At 41.8% G+C, this 23,222-nt stretch overlaps 1 protein-coding gene across 12 annotated transcripts; it reads left to right on the top strand.

The window, feature by feature from the left end:
* The first annotated feature begins 286 nt into the window (after positions 1-286).
* Positions 287-22,774, top strand: SPART (spartin). Of its 12 annotated transcripts, none has more exons than XR_014789028.1 (9): positions 287-431; positions 3,942-4,771; positions 6,993-7,190; positions 11,087-11,210; positions 13,228-13,422; positions 16,035-16,193; positions 16,297-16,387; positions 21,371-21,705; positions 22,215-22,774. XR_014789028.1 is itself a non-coding variant. In XM_084843022.1 (9 exons), the coding sequence occupies exons 2-9, from the start codon at positions 3,971-3,973 to the stop codon at positions 21,582-21,584; spliced, it is 1,887 nt and encodes a 628-aa protein (XP_084699148.1). In that variant the 5' UTR covers positions 287-431; positions 3,942-3,970; the 3' UTR covers positions 21,585-22,774. The 12 variants fall into 12 exon arrangements, 9 of the variants coding, with proteins under 9 accessions (XP_084699148.1, XP_084699151.1, XP_084699149.1 ...); XR_014789029.1 differs by having other exon boundaries at positions 287-530; positions 21,371-21,984; XR_014789030.1 differs by lacking the exon at positions 16,297-16,387 and adding an exon at positions 7,846-7,950 and having other exon boundaries at positions 287-530; positions 21,371-21,984.
* Positions 22,775-23,222: the final 448 nt, after the last annotated feature.

Below are 23,222 nucleotides of genomic sequence, written 5' to 3'. Positions count from 1 at the left end.
GAAGGGCAGCCATGACATTAAACTCGGATTATAGACGATCGATTCAGATCCGCGGCGTATTTATTTATATTAGGGCTGGGGCACGCCAGGAGTTGGAGGGCCTTTTTTCTGCCTAAACCTGCGTAGGATGGCGCCCTCGGAGCATAAGCAGAGCGCCTCAGGCCGAGCCCCGGCGGCGCCCCCTGGCGCCCGGCGGCGGTTGAGGAGCGCTCAGAAGCTTCTAGCGGGAGGAAAGGATCGGCTCGAAACCAGCGGCGGCTGGCTGGCGACAGCCGCTCACGTGACCGGGCGTGCGCTGGAGCACCAACAGCTGAAGCAGCTGCAGCTGCAGCAGCCACAATTCGAGGAGGGTCTTTTTTCCGCGTGCGCCCGAGCGGGTGCTTGTTTCTCTTTTGCCGAGCCCGGAGGAAGGTCGTCGCCTCCCGGGTCCCGTGAGTGAAGGGGAAAGCGGGGGAGGGACCCAGCGGCAGTAGCAGAAGGAAAGAGCAAGAAAGCGACAACTTCCCCGTGGTGCAGATTCGCTTCTTGAGGTGCGCTTTCTGCCGGATCCCCCCACCCCACCTTCTTGATTCCCTATGCGTGGTAGCCCGTCATTGCTGCTGAAAATGCAGTCTGTGCATGGCTAGAGGCCCTGCTTCTGAAAGAGATGCCCTGGTGTAAAGAAAAGAAAAGAAAAGAAAGAAAAGAAAAAACCTCCGGGGATTGCGCCCTGGTAAATCCAGGCTCAGTTTAAGTCTTGGGGACCTTTCTTGTCGTGTGTATGTGTGTGTGCACGCGCGTAAAGAGACATCTTTGAATATAGCAAGCAGCCGATCGCCCGGCTGGTAGTGTAGACAGTCAACGTTTGCTCTTAGCGGCACCTTTTAAGTGCGTTATTGATGATTTACTGTTATTTCGCAGCCTGATTCTGTGGCTGTTCAGTAAGAATTAAGCGACTTCGTCCAATGGTATCTTGTTCCAAGTAAACGTGTGTAGGATTAGGTTGTTCTGTCTGTTTATTCAGAAGCAAGTTCCATAGAGTTCGACAGGATTTGCTTTTAAGCAGCCTTCCCCAGTCTAGTACTCTCCACATGTTTTGGCCTTCAACTCCTATCAGCCCCAGCTAGCATGGCTAATGGTCAGGAATGCTCGGAGTTGTGGTCCAAAACATCTGGAGGGCACCAGGTTGGGGAAGACTGCTTTTAAGTAAAATGTGCACAGGATTTCAGCCATAGTTTGGGGATGGGGGAGTAGTTAAAGTTAAAGCCGCCATAGTACCGTGTTGCTGTTGTTTTCCAAATCGTACAAGATATTTGATTGCCTTGCTATGAGATATATTGTCCATAAGTAGTAGATTTGGAAAGGGGGGGGGGTCAGTATTTATTTAGTACATTTATATCCCGCCTTTCTTCAATCATAGAAGTAAAGATGGTATATATGGGGTTCCCAAGTGATCTGCTATGTGGGCACTGAGCAGATCCAGGCCGACCTAGGAACATAGGAAGCTGAGTAACACCATTGGTTCTCCTACACGGGTATTGTCTTCGCTGGCGGTGCTTCTCCAGGGTTTCAGGCAGGATTCTTTCCAAACTCTATGTGGAAATGCCAGGGATTGAACCTGGGACCCTCTGCGTACAAAACATGTGCTCTACCACTGAGCTACAGCCCTTCCCTAGCTTCAGCGAGGTGGTGTATCATCTGCCTTCAGACCATGCCCTTTGATAGTATTCCAGGGGGCTTGCTAACTGTCTGAATGATTCTGCCCAAGTGAAGTTGAGGTTGAACTTTAGAGCCCTAAAGCTGGCTCCAGTCCACCAAAAGCTGGTGACCAGAATACTTCCTCTCTCATGTGCCCTGCTGATGATCGCTATTTAGCGGCCCAATCTGTTGCATATTTATTGCTGTTAGAGCAAACACCAAAGAGCACTTTGGCCTGAAATATCATGTGTTTACAACTGTATTTGTGGCAGAACTCTCACACTCTCCAAAGCCATCTTTCCCCCTGAATACTCCTAATGTTTGTTTTTCTCAAAACTGACACTTTCATGTTTTTATAGTTACAGTTTTTGAACTACTATCTTTATTTCTAGGGGCTTTTCTTGTCCCAAAAGGACTTTTGGGCTGGGATTTAGCTACTCTAAAAATCCAAAGCACAATTGTTGTTGTTCAGTCGTTCAGTCGTGTCCGACTCTTCGTGACCCCTTGGACCATAGCACGCCAGGCCTTCCTATCCTCCACTCTCTCCTGGAGTGTGCTCAAGTTCATATTCATCCAAAGCACAATAGGAAGCCCTATTGAACTCAGTGGGACTAACTTTTGAGTAAACATGCTTAGAAACATGCTGTACATTTGAATGCTTAGAACACGATAGCACAGCTGTGTGCTACTATGAACAAGGCAAATTCTGTGTTGGCCATAATTAAAAAAAGGAATTGAAAATAGAACAATACAAATCTATGACGCAATGATGTATGAAATACTGTGTACAGTTCTGGTCACCACAGCTCTTAAAGGATATTGTAGTGCTGGAAAAGGAGGAGAAAAGGGCAAGCAACATTATCAAGGGGCTGGAGCAACTGCACTATGAAGAAAAATTACAACATTTGGGGTTGTTTAGCTTAGAAAAAAAGGCAAATAAGGGCAGACATGATAGAGGTGTATGATGTGGTGAAAGTGGATAGTGGGAGGAGTTGCAGTTACACCCATGCCTATGGGAAGCCCACAAAGAAGACAGCTGGAGAGCCACTGTGCAAACAGAATGCTGGACTAGAAAGGCCTTTGGCCTAATCTAGCATGGCTGCTCTTCTGTTCTTATGTGTCTCAAGCTGCATGCGTCCTTCCTATTTGCATTAATCTAACGTATGGAAGTACTGGTGGCAAGTAATATTTCTTATGATCAGTGTAAGGGCCAGTTTAAAAATCAGCAATATCATACAGTATTTTTGTGTGTGGACTGTACCACTTCAGGCTATAGCAGGGAGGTAGGCCCCTTGATGGGGGCAGGGGGGCTTCTATAGTGAGCCTCTCACATACTTTTAATGGGTATCAAGCAAGCGCAGTTTTGTATATCAACGACTGTGCATATGCCTGGTTACCTCAAGAAGGACAGCTTGTTTCACAGAGAAGTGGGGAGACTCCCCCACCTGAAAGGCAATTAGATTCTCAGGCTAAATGTTTTGAGAACCTTTTGGGTAAGAGAGAGGCTCCCCTTCTCATGTTTGTGTGTGTGTAAGCCTGTTAGTTTGAGAGAGGAGGGGGAGAGGCGTTGCTCATGGGCTAGAAGGAGGCGTCTAGCAGAGAAACTTATAAGATCCAGCTTGCTGGCCTGCCCTTCAGTCTTGCTCTAAGGAGGAATATGCGTGCTACCATCCTAGAGAAATGCGCAGGGTCCTAAGGAACGGTTTTTGTCTGTCTTGGGGACTCAGACATTCAAGGTGTGGCAAAGATCTGCCTTGTCACCTGAAAGGAGGTATGAACTTCCTTTGCATGTATCTATTCTGCATCCATTTTCTATCAATAAACTGTCATCTTTTGCACAAGTGGCTTGTTTCATCTTGGTGTGATGACTGAATGTCATCAAAAGAATGTGATGACTGGGATCTGACAGAATCAGACCCCAAATCAGTACAAACCCTTATGAAGGTGCGTAGGTTTTTTTGTTGTAAATTCAAAGGTTAATTAGAAACGCACAACAATAAGAAGAGGCCAGTATCATAATTCTGCAGATTGAGGTAATATCCCTTTAAAGACAAGGAAACCTGTTCTTCAGTAAATTAGGATCACTAGATATCCTTGATGCTTAATTCAAGACTTTACAGCCTCTTATACCCAACATTGTAGCTTCAGTCTTCCCACCCCCCCACCCCTCTCTCTCTCTTTCTCTCTCTCTCTCTCTCTCACACACACACCCATATAATAGGTATACTCTAACAGACGTGTCCTCTTCTACCTTATGTCTCCAGCTATTCATGCTGTGTTCCAGTTTGCAGTAATGGATCAAGAGCAGGATTCAGCTATGCAAGAAGATGTGCACGTGAAGGCAATCAAAGAAGAATATAAGAAAGCGTTTGTGTTTATTAATAAAGCCCTGAATACAGATGAAGTGGGACAGAAGGAAGAAGCCAGGAATTATTACAAGAAGGGTCACAACCACTTGCTCAGGGGAATTAGCATTCCATCCCAAGGTCCTGAATGCATGGGGGCCCAGTGGGAGTCTGCCAGGCAAATGCAGCAAAAAATGAGAGAGACTCTACAAAATGTCAGTGCTCGCTTGAGCATTCTGGATGAAAATGCGCAACCTAATCCCATTGCGGTGTGTCCCCCTAAAGAGATGCCTCGGTTATATCCAGCAATTCCACCCAAAGAAAATCCAGAGAGGCCTCCTGTACCAAATTCACTAATGTCACCATCTCAGCCGCTTGCAGCCAGTGGATCTACAAGTCAAGGGCAGTTCACTGTGATGAGTCCTTCATCTTCACTGTCCATTGAAGCACCTCCTGCTTATACCCCTGAAGCCACTGATGGGCACTACACCGTCTCATATGGGACAGATTCTGGAGAGTTCTCATCCGTTGGAGATGATTTCTACACCAAGTGCACACAGCCGCCTCCTGTTCAGAGTCTTGGAGTAGATGCTGATGAATTGATCCTCATTCCCCATGGTGTGCAGATATTCTACGTGGCCCCTGATGGACAAGTCAGTGCTCCGTCATATCCTGGATACCTTCGCATTGTGAAGTTCTTGGACACTGATGCTGCAGCAGCCCAGAATCGCCCCCCTGCTTTCCTTCAGGTAAGGCCGAGAGTTCTGCTTGTGCTACAGCCATTTGGCGGGTTCTTTAAGGAGGTACCAGTGACCTGGTTTGCACATAACACTAACCCATAGTTTATTTATGTTGTCCCACCCAAGATTTGTCTGGCAGATGATCAAACAAACTGTGGTTTGTTTTCTCAAATCCCTGGGTTGTTTGTTTCCCTCCTCCTTTGCCTCCTTGCTCCCTGTATCACAAATGCCTTTGCGGTGCTGTAGTACTGGCATGTAGAGGAGCTGGGATTTTGATTGCTCTTGCCTGCCTCTATAGCCTGCTGAAATAACCCACAGTTCTGGGTTCACACATAACAACAACCCATGGTTTAAACAACCCAGAATTCACAACCCAACAACAAACTGTGGGTTCTCTTTTTTGGTTGTTTGTGGTTATGTGTGCATGTGGCTGCATTCACACATAAAGACAACCCAGAACTCAACAACCCAAACCATGGGTTAGTGTTATTAGTAGCTGTTGGGATGCCAAAGCTCATCTACTTGTACTGTTCAAAAACGGTGATTTTCAACCTGTGTTCCATGGAAGCTTATGGAAGTTCCTCAGTGAGAATATTTGTAATGCCAGACAAGCTGCTGAAACCTTGCCATCCGTTGCCAATCATCCCCTGCACTGCACAGCTACTGGAAAGTGTTCTGAGGTGCACTCTCCATTCATGCAGGATCACAGTGAAGCCCCAAATGGCTGGTCAGTGCTCAGTTCAAACACAGTGTACAATTCAGAACATGCCCCACAGTCATATACATTTGTGCAGGGGTTTCATGGCAGAATTAATTCTTGCGTGCCAGGTGTATGTTGGATTGCCATGAGATCATCATTGACAATTAAAAAAAAAAATCTTTAATAAAGAAGCAGATCTATTTCTCCAAAATTTCTTAATTTTTTTCATTCTTTTCTTTTGAGGTGGGGTCTCTTTGGGCAACGAGCTAACATGTATGTGATAGCTCCTTTTAGATGTGTGAAAAAATTGTGCAGTCACTTGTGTACACTTTTGCTATGTGCTTGGTTCAGCTTTCATTGTGCATTGGGAAAAGCTGGAGAAGTCCTGTTCATGCTGGTGTGCTTAAAGCTGGGTCTGTGGGCAGAAGAGTATTGACTTAATATAAAGCAATTCCTTATATCCTTATAAGCACAAAACACCCATATGTGTTTCATTAGCTTCAGTAAAAACCATTACAGTATGAAAAACTGCTCCTAGTAATTGGGTCCTCTACTACAAAAGTCTCTCTTTGGAAGACACTCCCTGTGTGCCTGTACATTCACTTACAAGGTTCCCAGTATTAATGGCATAGAGCTGGAGATGTGAAGGCCTGGAAAAGAAAAACAGAAGAGGGGGGGGATCTTTAAAAAAAAATTATTTCCCAAGTTTTTTTTAAGATCTGGGGGAAACTCTTTTTTCTGAATTTTTCTGAATTTTTTTCTGAATTTTTCCAGGGTTCCCCCCCACAAGCCTTCACATCTCTATGAGCTTTTCCTCACAGGGCTTTTATCCTGCAATCAAGACTGGTTACTCACGGATGTTTTTGGGTCCCTTACATGACGTTGGCACCCTCTAGGGCCCCTCCTGTGCTTTCTGACCATTTCTGCAGCTTTATTTGAAATGGAAATAATGAGCTAATAAAAAAACGCTATTTGAATTGGTCTGTATAAAGAGGGAGTTGCGCTATAATAGCAGTGCCATCTAGTGGCTGTATAATGAAACATATAGAACAATCCCTGGGAAAGAAAAGAGGAAACTCATGTGAAGGAGCCATTATTAATCCCACAAAGAATCCGGAAGCAGAAGCCCTGGTGAAGTTGCAGGATAAAAAGCCTGGTGTGGAGAAGCTTTACATAGGACTTTAATAGTATAATTCAAGAATTGAAGGCCCATGTTCAGGGTTGGTATCCAGGCTGCAAGGAGTCTTAACCACAGCATGTTCCTAAGTGCTCTTGAAGCTACATTTTGTACAATGAAAGCTTTATTTTGCAGCAGTCTTTGGAGCTTCCCCTTCCCCCGGGGAAAATAGCAACACACCAAAACTATAACAGTAGTTCAGTTTTCAATGGTTAGGTTTGTTTGTTTACAACTCCACATACTGGTTCTTTAATGCTTGCTATTAAACTTGAAAACTCTGAAGTACTAATGTATTATTCATTATAAAGGGCAGTGTTCAGTTCAAAATGTCCTTTTGGCCTTCTCTCTTCCAGGTTTGTGACTGGCTGTATCCCCTTATGCACAATCAGTCACCTGCCCTCTCCTGTAACACTGGAGTCTATATGTTCCCTGACATGATGTCTCAGGTGTCAGGATCATATGTGGGAGTAGTCTTATCTTCGGAACTTCCAGCTGCTGACCGAGAACTATTTGAAGATCTGCTAAAACAGATGTCTGATCTCAGAGTGCAGGTAAACACTAGCATTATGCCATCCAGCAGAGTAATTTAACACACAACAATGCAAAAATGACACTGGTTAGCCCTGAAATTGTCTGGTTTGTGGAGCACAATAAATGAATTTCATTATCACCAATGCAAGGACTTGCCTTTGGAAATCTCCTTATAAGATCACAAGGAGGCAGCTTGATCACGGTCTAATCTTGAAATATAATGAAAAGTTATTTGAAGGTCCATCACTCTAGCAAACAAGGTCACTGTTAAGGAGGTGGGAAATCTAGCTGGTAGAGTTTGGGAGGCAAACTTCCAATTAGAAATGCAGATTTTTAGCAGTGAAATTAAAATAAATTGCCAAAAGAATTGAAAGCCTGTCATTTGTTTTAATGACTTAAATCATACTATCCTCTTTCTTAAAACATTGGCTTCAGTCAGCTGGAGAACTAGCTATCAGATGGTGAGCAACCTGATCCTGCAATTACTTGTTCACATATTCTACAAACACATGGAGATCTTTACTAATGCATGAGTCCATCTGTATGCAGTTCATAAGAAGGATAACTCCCTGCACTTTGTGATATTATTACCTGTTACTGTGCTATAGTGCAGAACAGATTCTTTGTTGAGCCTTCACTTGTGAATCTATTAATGTCCTTGATATGGTACCACAGGTTCCAGGATCCCATGAGGGAATAGGGTTACCGTCAGAACGCTCAAGATCTTACAAAGAGCTTTTTGAGGATCTGTTAAAACAGAGATCTGATCTCAGAGCCAAGGTAAATTTTAGGGCTACAACTTAAAAGAGGTGGCAAACTTTTACTAAGTGAGCACATGTTAAATTTAAGAAATAGAAATTGCCTTTGTTTGTGATGTGGGAAGTTTATTTATTGTTAAATGTATATGCCACCAACAATGGCTCTCATGGCACCAACAATATTGAAACATTGAAAATATTGTGTATATTTCTAAAAATAAAAAAGATTCAGAGTTAACTCTTGGCAACCTACATTAGTATGACAAGTATACAAAAATACATGTATCCATTTATCAGGGAAGGAATAGATGAGCTGAAGGACGTAAATTATGAGATGGCCCAAGGTGTAGGTAAAACTCAGTGCGGGCACATCTTCAGTTCTTAGCGAGATCATAGAAACCAGGTCTGAACTGGAAACTAGTTCTGTCAGTAATTCTGGGGGAATTTTTTTTATGGAGGATTGGCATGATTATTGTTGATGCAAGAATGTCGGTCTTTGTTCATGGACATCTACAACACTGGCTTGGTTCAGATGTAACTATCTTAATCTGCTATAATCAGTTTATTGGAGTGAGAATTAATTCTTGTGCCTCTGCACTCCATTCTCTCATCCTGTCTTCCCGGCTTCGAGAAGATATAGTCCTTTGTTAAACTAGTTTCCTGTGATGGTCCAAACTGGGAAATGGTGGTTGAAGTGCTTCTTACAAACCAAGAACCAACATTTTAAGACTTTTAAATAGTTGAACAATTCAATCTTCGCAGGAATCATGAAAAAGTTCTAGAAGAAAGATGGCCATTTAGTTCTTTACTTATTTGCCCATGTTTTTTTTTTTGAAGATTGTGACATTCTGGGTTGAGAGATCTTTAGTGCTGTCAAACATTCTAATCAAATGTCTTAATTTTTAAAGTGTATTGTCACACAGCCAAATTCAGCATAATGTAGCTTATTTAGATAAATTGATTTTAAAAAGGGAATAATATTACAATTGATCTTGTGAACTCTAGATAATAGTCCTATACAGAACTCTTCTAAACATGCTTTGGAGGATATACTTCGCAATGGTACAACAACGGCATGACTTAACAAAATTGATTGAGCTTTAGTCCGAGTTATCAAATACCTATTTCTGTTTCACAGTGACTCAATTTAAGAGCTTGTAGAGGATTAATTAGAAATCCACATCAGTTGCTTATATTTAGTGCTTGCTGTTCACATAAATGCAGGCTATTTTTAACTGATAAGCATGTAAAATGTAGGCAATATACACAAAATAGGTGGCAACTCAGCATTTTTAGGAAGTGACTCATATTTGCTTTTGTTCACTACTGTACAATATACCACCCTGTTCTACCAAGGGTCTGATCTATAATATAATACGTTTTTTCACATGTTCATGGGAAAATGTTGGAACTCAACATCCATGTAGATTTTGCATTCTATATCCCTATGCATCTGGTTGAGTGAAATTTTTGACACAGAAGAAAGGTATTGTATCAGAATTGAAGCTTACTGGTGTCAAAATAATATAGCAATTCTGAAGCTGTGAATTTACATACTCATGATAATAGCTTGGTTTCACTCTCTTCTCCCTCTCCTCGCTAATAATAATGCAATGTATTGTTAAAATAAGATCTTGATGCACTTGTCGACCCATCTTTATTGTTGCTACTTCTTCAACTATGGGTTGATGTCTAGTTTCTGATCCAAAATCTTTGGCTTATAGTGGGGCTGTCCCCTCTAACAAAAGCCACCATCACATGCTCAGCTTCGTCCTGTTCATGGCTGTGCCAGTGTGCAAAGCCACAAGAACAAAGAAATGAATGCACTTCTGTTTGTAAATTAGGAAAGGGAAAACATGTAGGAGTAAATCCACCCTTTTTCTCCCCCTGCCCCCCTGCATCATAAAAAAAGCTTTATGCTTGTAGTCCTGACTCAGTGAACAAAGAGATGCAGTGTAGGGGATGCTTAACAATACCAAATGAAGAAAAAATGGACTTCCCTTTAAATTGAAAGTGAAAGGTTGACTTGAGCCCCATTCGTTTTTGCTCTTAAATGTAAATAATTTGTGTATAACCTGCATTTTATTAGTTTAAAAAGCCCCAATTTGGCTAATAAAATCATACTATATTTTAAAAACGCATAATTAGAACTAAGTAGAACTAAGTAGCTGGATTAATTGGAGCAAAAGAAATGGGGGTGGGGGGTGGGGAAAGGTAACTGGTTAATCCCAATTCACCCTCTAGAGCCGGGCTGCCTTGATCTGACATCTAAAAGCTGGTTAGGCAGGAACAAGATAAATGTTCCTATTCATGTAAAATAACTTGGAATACTGTTAATCAGGCACGACACTTCACAATTTAGCTGTCCTCAAGTGACCTAAGGGCACAATCCTATGGGGATAGTTGGCCGCCTCCGAACTTGGCAGCGACTGACTATCCAATGCAGTGTGGGCAGAGTACAGATGGGATCCTCTCCTCCATGCTCCCACCGCCCTGCATTTGCGGCTAGATGGCTGATTTTGGTTGTCTAGCCGGGGCACCACAGAGCATGGGGGGAGGTTGGATGGCGCATAGGAAGTGTCATAACAGCACTTCCACTGTCCCTGCCCCATGAACATCCCCTTTTGCCCCGCTCCATGCTGCTTACAAGTGCGGAGCCGGGGACGAACCGCGCCACCTAGGAGGGGGAGTGGGGAGGGAGGTAGTTTTCTGGGAACCGACCTCAGAGCTTTGGCTCAGAGGTCAGTTCCCAGATAACGAAAAATCCTGTGGCTGTCTAGCCACTGTCTAGCAGCCATTGGATTGCACCCTAAGAAACTCTGTGAATTTTTGGTTGTTGTAAATATTATAATAGAAACACAACTGTGAAAAGATGACTGAATCCCTTAATTGTAGCAAATAATATACCAGTGGTCAAATTATTCAGGGTTGTGGGGAGATAGCAGGCACTTCATTAGATCCACAAGTTCCAGCCTCCCCCAATTTAAGCCAAATGTAGTAGCCTTCTAAAAACAGTAGCTTGTTTAGCACAAAATGGGAGACATGCTAGTTGCAACGTTAATGTTTTTGTTGGCCAACTTGGGGACTAATTTACACTTCATGCTTTGGCTTTTGATCTTGCAATTATATTTTCCTGGATATGTATTTCATCCTTTTAGCCTGCAGAAGCTTCAAGCGATGTCATCAACCTGGGTGAGACTGTAGCTATTCATCCAGTGCCTGAAGAAAGAGAGAGAGAGTTGCCTGACTGGAGTGAGAAAGTAGCCCATGGAATCTTAACAGGTACCCTCAGAATTGATAGTATAGATGCTTAATGTAGTTTAACTTCATTATGGCAGTATGATAAAATTGTTTTCCATCCTAAAAGCATAGTCACAAACTATTGATTCCAGCCGCTTATTCTACAATAGAACTTTTTGGAATTTGTATGTGAGATTATATGTGTGTGTGTATACACATGCACACACACATTTAATTATATTCTCTGATAATATCTTATTAGCACTGGGGTGACAGAAAACCAAATGGTTGAAAGATAAGGTTAATTACATAAATAGTTGACCTGCAATCCAGCGCTAAAACCCAGGGATGCCATCTGTCAATGGAAACGTTTACCACTTGATAGTAACAGGATGTTAATGTTTGTTATTAGGGCTATACTGTATGTCTACTTTACCTGGACTATAACCTGTTTGTTGGGCTGCTTAGAACTGAATTGAAAAGTTCTTGAATGGCTTGGCATTCTCTCTGGGCAAAACGTAGTGTACAGGGTGAACAATTTTTCTCTGGTTCTGTTTGGCTAGTTCTCATTAGATGAAGATCTACATTGTTTCTTTGATCAACATGGTTTTGGACCAGGAGGAGAGTAAAAGAATGAGAATTGTGATTTTGTTTCGCATATTACACAGTTCTTTACTTCTTTAAACTTTGTATTCCAGCCTCCTTTTTAAAAACCTGAGAAAAATACTTTTAAAAAGATAAATAAGCTGAAGTAACACCATGGCAGGTTGGTGCCTGAAAAACAAATTGTAACCTCATAGGTTCTTAGGCTTCATCGAGTGGATATTTTGGTCTGTCAAATCTCCAGGGACTGCCAATTCAGTAATAATGCTACTGAAACAACCTCATATATCTACTTATTTTGTAAACCTGGGGTATATATGAGGATTTCTTGGTGGAACTTAGGAATTACAGTGGTATTTAGGAAAAGAGATGGGTAGCCTCCAAGGTGTACAGAGCCAAAGCCATTTTCATCTTTTTGATCTTAATGATGCAGGTGGATGAATAAACTTGAGGACACCTGACCAGAGTACCTTAAAGCCTGTTTACATCTGATATAGACTAAGGTGGTAGAATTCTGGACTGTACCACTTCATGCTGCAGGTTGGGGGTGGCATACTTCTGAATGCTCTCCTACATAAAAATCTTACCTGTATGGAGTAAGCCTACTCCTTTTTCTGCTTTTTTACTACATGCAGTGAGCTTCTGAGTGACAGAGCATTAAAAAATGACATACCCACCACCAGCAATCTGAAATGGTGCAGTCCAGAATTCTACTGTCTCATTCATGTGTAGAACAGCTCTAAACCAACATGGTGGAGATCATGTCTGCAATTCTAGTTCCTTTCCAAACATGATCAACATTTTCTTCTGAGCATTTGCAGTAGTGCTTCCTAATGGCTGCTGTATAAGTCTTGGACCAGAAGTAACATTTGGCATTGGGGGAAACCATTAAAGTGCTATCACAGTTGCGCTGTGCAGCCTCTCCTGACCTGAGGATGGGAGAGATGGCATGCTCTGGTACGATACTGCTGCACCAGTTCTCTAAGGCATGATGCCTTGTTTAAAGGGGTGTGTGGTGGTGGGGTTCCCAAAGAGGAGTGTCATGGTGGAATAGTCCCTGTTCTTTGAGCAGAGACAAAAAAGAGCTGGGTGAGCTCCAATGCTAATCTTGCTCACAGAGCACAATTCCACAGATCCCACGTCAGCAGCAGCCAGTGGGTGCATTTCCAAGAAGGTAGCGTTTGTTATTAGGAGTGTTAGAGGCTCTTCTTTCATCTGACTCTCTACCAAGGCAGGCAAAGATTTGCTGTCATCACCATCACGCTCCTGTCTGCGGAAGATGGGATTGTGCCTACTGAAGAAGATATGGGCGATGCACTAATATGTGAGCTCGCAACTCATTTTTCAAGATACTAAACTGGACTTGAGTAGTGAGCGGGAAGGAAATGCTATCCTGGGTGCTACTTCTTGATGCTGCAGCTGCTTCATCACTCTGTTATTGGTTGGTTTTTTAAAGGAGCATCCTGGGTGAGCTGGGGCCTGGTCAAAGGAGCAGAATATACTGGGAAAGCAATCCACAAAGGAGCTTCTAAACTAAGAGAACACATTCAGCCGGAGGAGAAGCCTTTGGAAGTCAACCCAACTGTAGCAAAGGGGCTACATGTAGCAAAGCAAGCTACAGGGGGAGCTGTGAAAGTCAGCCAGTTTTTAGGTAAGACGTGGATATCTGATTTCCTTGGGAAAAGTTATGAGGTAACTTGACATGCTTTAATTCTTCCGTCTGTCGTTTGGTTTTTAAAATGGGCATGCAATAATTTAGATTAAAATCCACGGTCCTTTTGAGAAAAAAGGGTCTATACTAAAGGATTTGCATGAACTTGGAGGGTGTGAAACCATAGATAGACCTTCTGCATCTCTAACATGAGGCTATTTATGGCAGTTTTCAATGAGAGATTAAGTGTGCAATGGTATGCATGTTTAGACAGAAAAAAAGGCCTACAGCTCCCAGCATGCCCCAGGCAGCATGGGTGGCTGGGGCATGCTGGGAATTGTCGGCCTTTTTTTCTGTCTAAACATGCATAGGATTGCAACTTAAAAGTCCTTAAATTTCACTACTCTTTTCAAAACATCCTACAGTCTAGCAGCTGCTTGCTCACAAACATAGATACTGCTAGGCATATTTAACCCATTTTCATCCTTTCCTTCTCCCAAGTAGGTTATGGGAGCATTAATGCAAGTCATCCCACTTTATCCTTACAGTGGTCTTGAAAGGTACATTAGGCTGAGAGTTGATGGCAGGCTCACGGCCACCCAGTGAGCTTCAAGGCTAAGCAGAATCTGAAGAAGTTGACATAGCCTTCTCTTGCCTTAGTCTTGCATCCAGGTGCCTGAAAGATGACTAGCATAACAGTGTTTTCATCGCACTTTTTAAATGGCTGGACGTGTCTACATAAGGGCTAAGCTTAATCGGGGCCTCTGGTAATCAACAATGGCATTCCAAGGAGTTTGAAATTGCAAAGTCAGTCTTCCACCCTAGCCGAAATGTTATCTCGGGCTGTTGCAGTTCAGCTTGTATAGCAGGGTCCCCAGTGCGGTGCCCATGGGCAGCATGACACCTTTGGGGACCTCCAACGGCACCTGCGAAGCGCTCCACTCCCTTCCCCTTTCAAAAAATTATTTTTAATAACTTGAAAAACATTAGTGCACCAGGTTCTCTTTCCTACCTGCCACTGATCAGTGGGCAGGAAGAGAAGGAAAGGGTTGCTTCCTGGCCCCACCCAATCTTCTTCCGTCCACACAGACCTTTCCCCTCTCTCTATTTCTCCACCCAACCCCTTTCCTCACTATTTCTCTCTTCCCTTCTTCTTTCTTGCCCTTCCTAGCCCCTAGTTTTGCTCTTTCTCTCCCACTCACCCCTTTATCTTGCTGTTTTTCTCCACTCCCAGCCTCTAGCCTCACAATTCCTCTTCCCTCACCTCTTTATCTTGCTGTTTCTCCCCCTTCCTCATCTCTAGCCTCGCTCTTTCTCTCCCCTCTGCACCTCTGCCTTGCTATTTCCCCCTGCCTTCCAGCCAGAGGTAGGGAGGACAGACATGATATTTCTGTCCTCCCTACCTCTTTTGACTAGCCAGGCTCTGATGGCAGCCATTATGTGACTAGCCACATCCTCCATGGGATCCATTTTGTGGTGGTGCCCACAGCAGTTTCTCAAATCCCCAAATGTGCCCACAGGTCCAGAAAGTTGGGGACCCCCTTTGGATAGTGTTGAGGGATATAGGAATCTGCCTTATACCATGTCAGACTGTTTGCCCATCTAGCCCAATATTGTCTATTCTGAGAGGGCTGAGAGGTCTTTCCTATAACCAACTACCTGATCCTTTGAACCTGAGATGCCAAGTGCTGAATCTTCATGCAAAGCATATGCTCTACCACTGAGTTATGGTCCTTTGCCCTGTTGATAGTTGGATGGAGATGAAAGTGATCTCTGTTCATAGTGAAACTTTTCAGATGGGGAAGCTTGTGATTGTCTGAAGCAGTTGTGTCTGATAGGAATGGGATTATTATTATTAGTAGTAGTAGTAGTAGTAATTGCATTTCGATACCGCTCCATAGCTGAAGCTCTCTGGGCGGTTTACAAAAGTTAAAACATTAAATACAATATAAAAAGTTTAAAAGCTATTTACAAAAAAAACACATAAAAGCACACAATATACAGAAACAACATATAATTAAAAACAACATTGAACTATCAGACATAACTAAAGACACATCCAGGACTGAGTAAAATTCATCATGTGCTGCCAAATGCCTGGGAAAAGAGGTAGGTCTTAACCTGGCGCCCAAAAAATAATAAAGTTGGCGCCAGGCGGACCTCATCAGGGAGCTTATTCCACAGATGGGGGGCCACCACTGATAAGACCCTCTCCCTTGTTGCTGCCTTCCGAGCTTCCCTTGGAGGAGGCATTCAGAGGAGGGCCTTAGATGCTGAAGGTAGTGTACAGGTAGGTTCATTTTGGGAGAGGCGTGCCGTCAGGTATTGCGGTCCCAAGCCGTGTAGGGCTTTATAGGTCTATTCTGTTGCTAGGTAGAAACTGTGGCATTGTCTTTCAGAAGCCTTAGTTATCTGGGCTGCACTAAGAACCAATGGAGATACTTTGCTGAAGTGTCACAGCATCTGCAGCTGCCTCCACAAGAAAAATTGTTAGGGGAAATGAACCATTCATGCAACACTTTTTTTTATGAGACTCAACAGATCCCTGAACTGAATGGCTCAAGTATCTAAGGAAATTAAAATGTCAGTTTCAATCATGCTTTCTGTTTTAGTTGAAGGTGTGTGTTCTATAGCAAGTTGTGTTGGAAGAGAGTTAGCCCCTCATGTCAAGAAGCATGGAAGCAAGCTGGTTCCAGAATCCCTTAAGAAAGACAAAGATGGAAAGTCTACATTTGATGGTGCTCTGGTTGTAGCAGCAAGTGGAGTTCAAGGTAACTCGTCTTAAAATAACTTTTCCTCAACGTGTGATATAAGTTGTATTAAATGTTGTTTGTTCTCTGTCTTCTGGTTCCAATAAGCTGACTTGTTTTGCAGGGTTTTCAACAATATGGCAGGGTTTGGAAAGTGCTGCAAAATGTATTGCTAAAAATGTATCTAAAGAGACGGTTCAGACGGTCAAGTACAAGTAAGTTAACTTTTGCTTCTGCTTGGCCAATATATTTTGATCAAGCTTGAATATTAGGAAATTGTGACCACATCAGTCTTATTAAACAATAGAAATGCTTTGCTTTAGTCAGAGCCAAACTAGACATGAGGGTGGCAGTTACATTTATCTAAATAAGGAACTTACCCAGTTGCATAAAATTTAAAATAAAGAAAGGGTTGTGTTACTGAAGAGGCCTCCTTCATCCTTAGCTTACTTTCCTGCAATCCCTTTCTCTCCCCAAGCACTTTTCTCCTCAGATGAGCTGCAGGACCAGAAATGACTTTGACTGGCAGAAAAGCACTTCAGCAGAGGGGCTTCAGGGAGGTAAATGGTGGGCAAGGGTTCTGCCTGCATGTCCTTTTATTGTAATTGGACCTCCCACTCCCTTTTTCTGTGTAATTGGAGCAATTCTACTTCTAAACACAACTGCTGCTGTCATGTAAAGGCCAAGGAGGATGCAACAGGTCACTTCTAAGCAAGCCATGTTCTCTACCTAAATTGGTTTCTCACTGAATAAATCTTCTCCCGTTTGTTTTTGGGTTAGCCTAGTACAGAATGGGATTCAAATACTGAAATTGGATGTATTTCAGTGGTAGAGACAAATTGTGTTGAGGAAAATGCCTGTATATATACATAACATAAGTGATCATCTGTGACTGCATGCAGTTTCATTCAAAAGAAAATGCAGAGGAGACGGAATGGCTAAGGTTTTTTTAATGGACTGTCCTACACGAAGAAGTACTTAATGAGATAGATGACTTGGGTGTTGTCAGATGGGAGTAGCAGGATAACATGAAAAGAGATACAGTGCAAAACATTAGGGGAGGGTTGTGAATAGCCACTCACATAACCTAAACTGGGTTTAGTTTGAGTTGATTCTGATTTTCCTCAGTGGTACCCATACCAGGCATAACATATGTGAACAGGCAGGCTAGTAAAAACACAGCCTAGAAGCTGAGCTGGGCAAGTGGCTAGAGCAGGTAAAATCAAATTATTGGCAACAGTTATGACCAAAGTGTAAAGTGAGAGAAGGTGGCACTGCATATTACTGACATGAAACAGAGAGACAGAGAAACAGAAGAAAGAATAATGCAGATACTGAAAAGATGATAAAATAGAGGTAAGGCTTGAACAGTGAACAAGCTGAAATCTGGAAGGCAATTGGAAATATTAAACTTGTTAAATATTCTTTCATTACTTAAAATAATAAGACTACAAAAAAAAAACAGAGTTCATGAACAAAAATGGCATGTAAGTGAACAAGGCTGAAAGTCAATCTCCGATGTGATGGATAAAATGAAGTCTAGTTTTGGAGTGCTTTCCAGTTCAAAATTCTTTTGGGGTTAAAGAAAGAGATGACTTTTGAAATGAGCTGGCAGTCAGTATGGGGCAAAATAGAGAACTGTTGGGAAATGTCTGTGCCAACTTGAAAGATTTTTCTGAAATATCACTTCTGATTTGTTCTACCTATAAAGATGACTAGCAAGGCTTTACTTGGAAGTCCCCTCCTTAATTCTACCAGTGTGGAGTCTACCTAATTTGTGCTGTATCATTTTGTGCCAAAATAATGGCACATCTCTGAAGTATTACTGGAAAGGCTGAAGAATATATTCTATTTCTGCGCTACAATTCATGTTAATCTTCTTATTTTAGATTTAAAAATAGGAAAAAAGGAGATCAGCCTTCAATGGCCACTAAGAGTGAAAAGCAATAAGTAACTTGCAGTTATCTATAACTAACAATTGTTTTGATAACTTTCTTTGAGTATTCACCCCATCTGTTTGTGTAACACTATAAAATCATAGAACCTGGAAGAACTCGCTCGGAGTTAATCCCCAACTCTGGGCATTTAAAGGGTTCCAGAAATCAGGCAACAGTAATGTGATTTTGACCTAAACAGCTACAGTAGTATATAACAAACACCCTCAAAATAATTTAGAGAAAAGTCCACAGTAGAATATCTTGCTGCCTCTCACTTGATCATTCTACAGTGTAGCTCCTTGGAGAGGCTGCTGACAGTTTCAGGTTAACAGTTGATTAGCTCACTGCTAAAATTTTACATGATACGCTGGGGGTGGGCAATTTATCCCCCGAATATATTGGGTATTTTCATTTTGTGAAATGGCTTGGATAAATCAGTATAATAAATACTTAGGACTCTTCTGGACTGAAGACTGATAATTTGGACTAAGCATCAGTCTCCTTGCTACTATATCCCAAGGTGTCTTCATTCTTCCCAAACTTTCTGGTGCCTTTAATAGAGGTAACCTCCCTCTCTTAAACTCTCTCCCTGCCTTAGGCTTCGTGACTCTGTTAACAGCACTTCCTTGTTTGAGATTAGGGGTGCTATGCCAGTAATGTTAAATGTTAACCTCACCATTATACGAAGTATTTAAAGTACCTCCATTAATGTTAATTCTTGTTCTTGATCTGCTTTACTATCAAATATTTATGTACTTGGTTGTTTTTTACCCTCCCACATTAAATATAAATATTTAAATTATGCAAACGTCTAACTGCTGTAGTATAGTTACAGTTTTGAGATGGTGTGAATACTCTTCTTTTATTATTGGTACTGCTTGAATCAGTTCTGTTATCTTTTAATACTGGTGCATTTGGCTTATTATATCATGGCGAAACTAATAAATTTGGAAATATTTTGATATCCAATTAATTTGATCAAATTTGCTGTGTTTGGCAAATATTATTTTATTTATTTATTACCTTTTTCTACCGCCCAATAGCTGAATCTCTTTTATAGTTCTAATTATAAGGCTGCTATGTTGTTAACAAGAAACTTTTAAGGAATATAGTATTGGATCCTGCTCTCTACCATTTGGTTCTAATGTGTGTTCTGAAATAAGCCGTTCACTACTGAATTTGGTCATGACCTAGATTATTTTGATTATTCTGACAACAATAAGTTTCTTCATATGGGAGTTCAAAATTTTGACTTCAAAATTCAGTTGGCCACCCTGGAAGTCTAGCAAAGGATAGCTTGCTTGTGCGCTGCTAGTATTACTGCAGCTACTTACAGGGTTGATCCTTTGTAGTGTGTTTTTCTCAGTTTGGTTAAGTAATAGTTTGCCCTCTCATGGTAATGTCTAAAATTATTTGTTAGTATTTTTAGGTTTGTCTCAAAACTGGCATGTGAATAAACGTAAGCTAAACTGGACTGCAAACCTTCACAATGAATCCTGGCAGCTAAAATGTCTTTTCTAGTACATAATCACTGGAGTAGGGTTGTAATGCTTCCCTCCACTGTTGGGAATAATTGAGAATATCTTCTGTACGGGGGGAAAATGAAGCAGCAGCAACGCTAATCAAGGGAAATACCAAGAACTGAAAAGGGACCTGTTCAGTCATAATTCATGCATATACTAAGAACATACAGCGAACACTCTTCATAGTAGGAGAGGGCTATTCCCACTATTATAATAAGAAAAAAATTCCCTTAACTCACTCTTCAGGGCAAGAAAGTGGACTTTGATGCTGCTATTTTACAATAAAGTTTATTGACTACTGGAAAAACTGGGCAGTATCTAACTGTTCCCCGGTACTAGCACTAACGAAGTTGCGCTAGCATAAACCAACGCTGGCACAATGTAACTAGCTTTTGCTAGGGCAATGGGGGGAAAGCAGTGATTTGGTGCTTAATTTCGTTGCCCATTGCCCTAGCAAGAGGTAGTTACGTTGCACAAACATTGGCTTATGCTAGTGCTGGAGCATAAGATTTCTTAAGGGCACATTCCTATGGGGATGGCCTTAAGCCTCCAAACTTGGAGACTTAACAACCATCCCATGCAAAGCGGGAGGTGTGGCAGAGGCGATCTTTGCCTCTGCGCTCCTCTAGCTCTGCATTTTCACTCACCTAACTGAGGCGCTGGGGAGGGAAGAAGGCTGGGGAGGCCGGAGGATTCCTCCTGCTGCAGTGTCTCCTCCTCTCCCTGCTCATGGGAACATTCATAGAATTATAGAATAGTAGGGTTGGAAGGGGCCTACAAGACCATCGAGTCCAACCCCCTGCTCAATGCAGGAATCCAAGTCAGAGCATCCCTGATAGATGGCTGTCCAGACTCATCTTGAATGCCTCCAGTGTGGGAGAGCCCACCACCTCCCTAGGTAATTGGTTCCATTGTCATATTGCTCTAACAGTCAGGAAGCTTTTCCTGATGTTCAGCTGGAATCTGGCTTCCAGTAACTTGAGCCCATTATTCTGTGTCCTGCACTTTGGGATGATTGAGAAGAGATCCTGGTCTTCTTCTCTGTGGCAACCTTTCCCCTTCCCTTCTGTCTGAGGTCACCTTTGCTACCTTGGAGAGGCAGCAGGCACGGTTCTCTCCACACCAGCTGTGAGGGAGGGGGCGGGGAGCTTGGACTCCTGGGTCCGAGGTTGGAGCGCTGACTCTGACCTCAGATCCAGGAATCCAAACTATTCTCGCCCCCCGACACTGTCTAGGTACCATAGGATTGCTATCCCCATTTCTTTTTTTTAACAGTTCATAATCCTTTATAAATTAATGACCCTGGAGCTTTTAAATTCATCTTATTCAGAGTATTTGGTATAACATAAATTAGTTAAGAACTTCAGTACAAATCTCAGATCCTACTTAACTTTTATTTTGGAGGGAACAAAACTTTTCTTCTAGCTACCGTGTATAAGGACAACTTTGGGGTCTGTAGCTAAAAAGACTGAGGGAAAACTGATTCTCTGAAGAATTAATTAAATCTGGGACAGATTAGCAGCCCTATAAAAATGATTGTCTTAAATCATCCTCTTCTGTGTCACTTCTGCTCTGGAAAGATTTCAAGAGGATATAAAGCCAGTCTATATGCTTATTGATTTCAGGTTTTTCAAATGAATGTTGAGCTGTCATTTGGGAATGGGGGTGTGCATATAACAGTTTTCCTTAGTTATACAAAATATTTAGATCTGTTGACATGTTCCTTATTTACATTAAGGTATGGGGATGAAGCTGGCCATGCCACAGACAACGCAGTAAATTCCGCCATCAACGTTGGTGTGACAGCTTTTAATATTGACAACATTGGAATCAAAGCTATGGTGAAGAAAACTGCGAAGGAAACAGGCCATGCAGTGTTGGATGAATATAAAATTATAGGAAAGGATGAATCAAAAGCTATTGAAAAGAAAGAGAGAAAAAATGGACACTGAAGACACTACGTGAATGAATTGCCCAAAGCCTTAATGTGTGGTGTAAATTATTTAAAAAGAAATATTAAGTAACAGATGCTGTATTTTTCTAATTCTTAAGACTCAAAATTGAAATCTAGCTGCTTCTAATATAAATGGTTTCAAGTATCCATAACTTCTATATTACTGCAATATCTAGAAATAAATTTGCAGTAGCATTAAGTCTGCACAAGGAGACCCAAATGCTGTTTTCTCAAATTAAAGTAGAAAATAAGAATCTCGTTTTGTGTATAGTGGGGCTACTTTTGTAACAATGTAGACAAAACATATTGTAATAACTAATAATTTTAATAGTTACTGAAACTGAACTGCCTAACTGAAGATGCTACTTCAGCTTTACACAAACTGGCAAAGCTAGTAGGTCCTTTCTTGAAACTAGGGGCAGTGTCCAGTGCTGCCCGTCTGCTAGTGGGACCCACCACGGGTGCAGTGGGGAGCTAGTGGTTCTAAAAACAAGCTGAAATGAGCAGAAATACTCATTTCTGGAACAGCGCAGGCCAGTGGAGCTTGCACAAGAAAACTCCACTGACCTGTCTCAATCTGGAAACAAGAGTTTCCACTTGTTTCCAGGGTTGCTTTTTGAACCACTAGCTCCTCACTGCATGAGCAAACCAAAAATTGAAATAAAAAATTGGAATGTATCACTAATCCATTCTTTCCTGAATTAGTGATACAAAATCATTAACCAAACTTTGTGAAATCCTGGATTTTATTGGAATAGGTGGCAAAATTCTTGCCAGCTTGGGTAGGTAGGATGTATAGTTGGCATTCTCCAGCCTGTTTGTGGGAACAGACTTTCTCTTTAAGAAAAGGTTGGCCTCTCTAGCTTTAATTATGCTCTGTATTTGTTGTAGGATCACCCGATTATAAAATGAAAGCCTGTATTATTCAGAAGTGAATCTTGCAGCCTTGTGATAGAATGCCATGCATTTCATATGTTGGATGTTTACTCCACTTCAGTATCTAATATAAATGTTCAGTTGCTACGATAAAACTTATTGTGAGGTTTCACAGATGCTAAAATCGATAGGGTTGATAAAATCTACAGCAGAAATATAATGCCACTTAGTAGGAACACATCTACTGTTTAAGGAGCTAACCACTTGAAATGTCTTATAAATATTAAACAATCAATAAACATAAGATGCATGTTTTGGTTACCTGCATTTTTATTAGTATAGAAAAGCTACAGTGGCAATTAGTTGAGTGGTTGTGTAAGGATATTGTGAAGCATTTGCAACCTCTTTTTGTGTATGTGGACTAGATTAAGGGTGGGCGAACTTCAGGGTTGTTTTCACTAGAGCAGGAACCAGAGTCTGGTGCAAAAGACAGGAACTCACAGTCCTTCCACACACACAAATCATGCCTGTTTCAGCAATATAATTTAGGGCAAAGGGGAAGAGAATCACTTCATTGCTGCTATTTCTAAACAATTGGGAGTCAGAAATCCTTGCTGATCTAGTGCAAATCACCCAGAGATCTACTAATAGATCCTGGGGTGTGTTTCCACACTATCAGCTTCACTTCGTTTGCAACTTTGTTGCGATGTTTCCCCAACCACATCTTCTTTCCTGTTTCCACAGTCCTTAAAGACCAGGC

Source organism: Heloderma suspectum, chromosome 3 (genome assembly GCF_057233095.1).
Source record: "Heloderma suspectum isolate Gila_16-S chromosome 3, 16-S_ref, whole genome shotgun sequence".
Taxonomy (NCBI): domain Eukaryota; kingdom Metazoa; phylum Chordata; class Lepidosauria; order Squamata; family Helodermatidae; genus Heloderma; species Heloderma suspectum.
The sequence above is the reverse complement of the archived record's forward strand: the minus strand, read 5'-3'. Positions and strand labels throughout refer to the sequence as shown.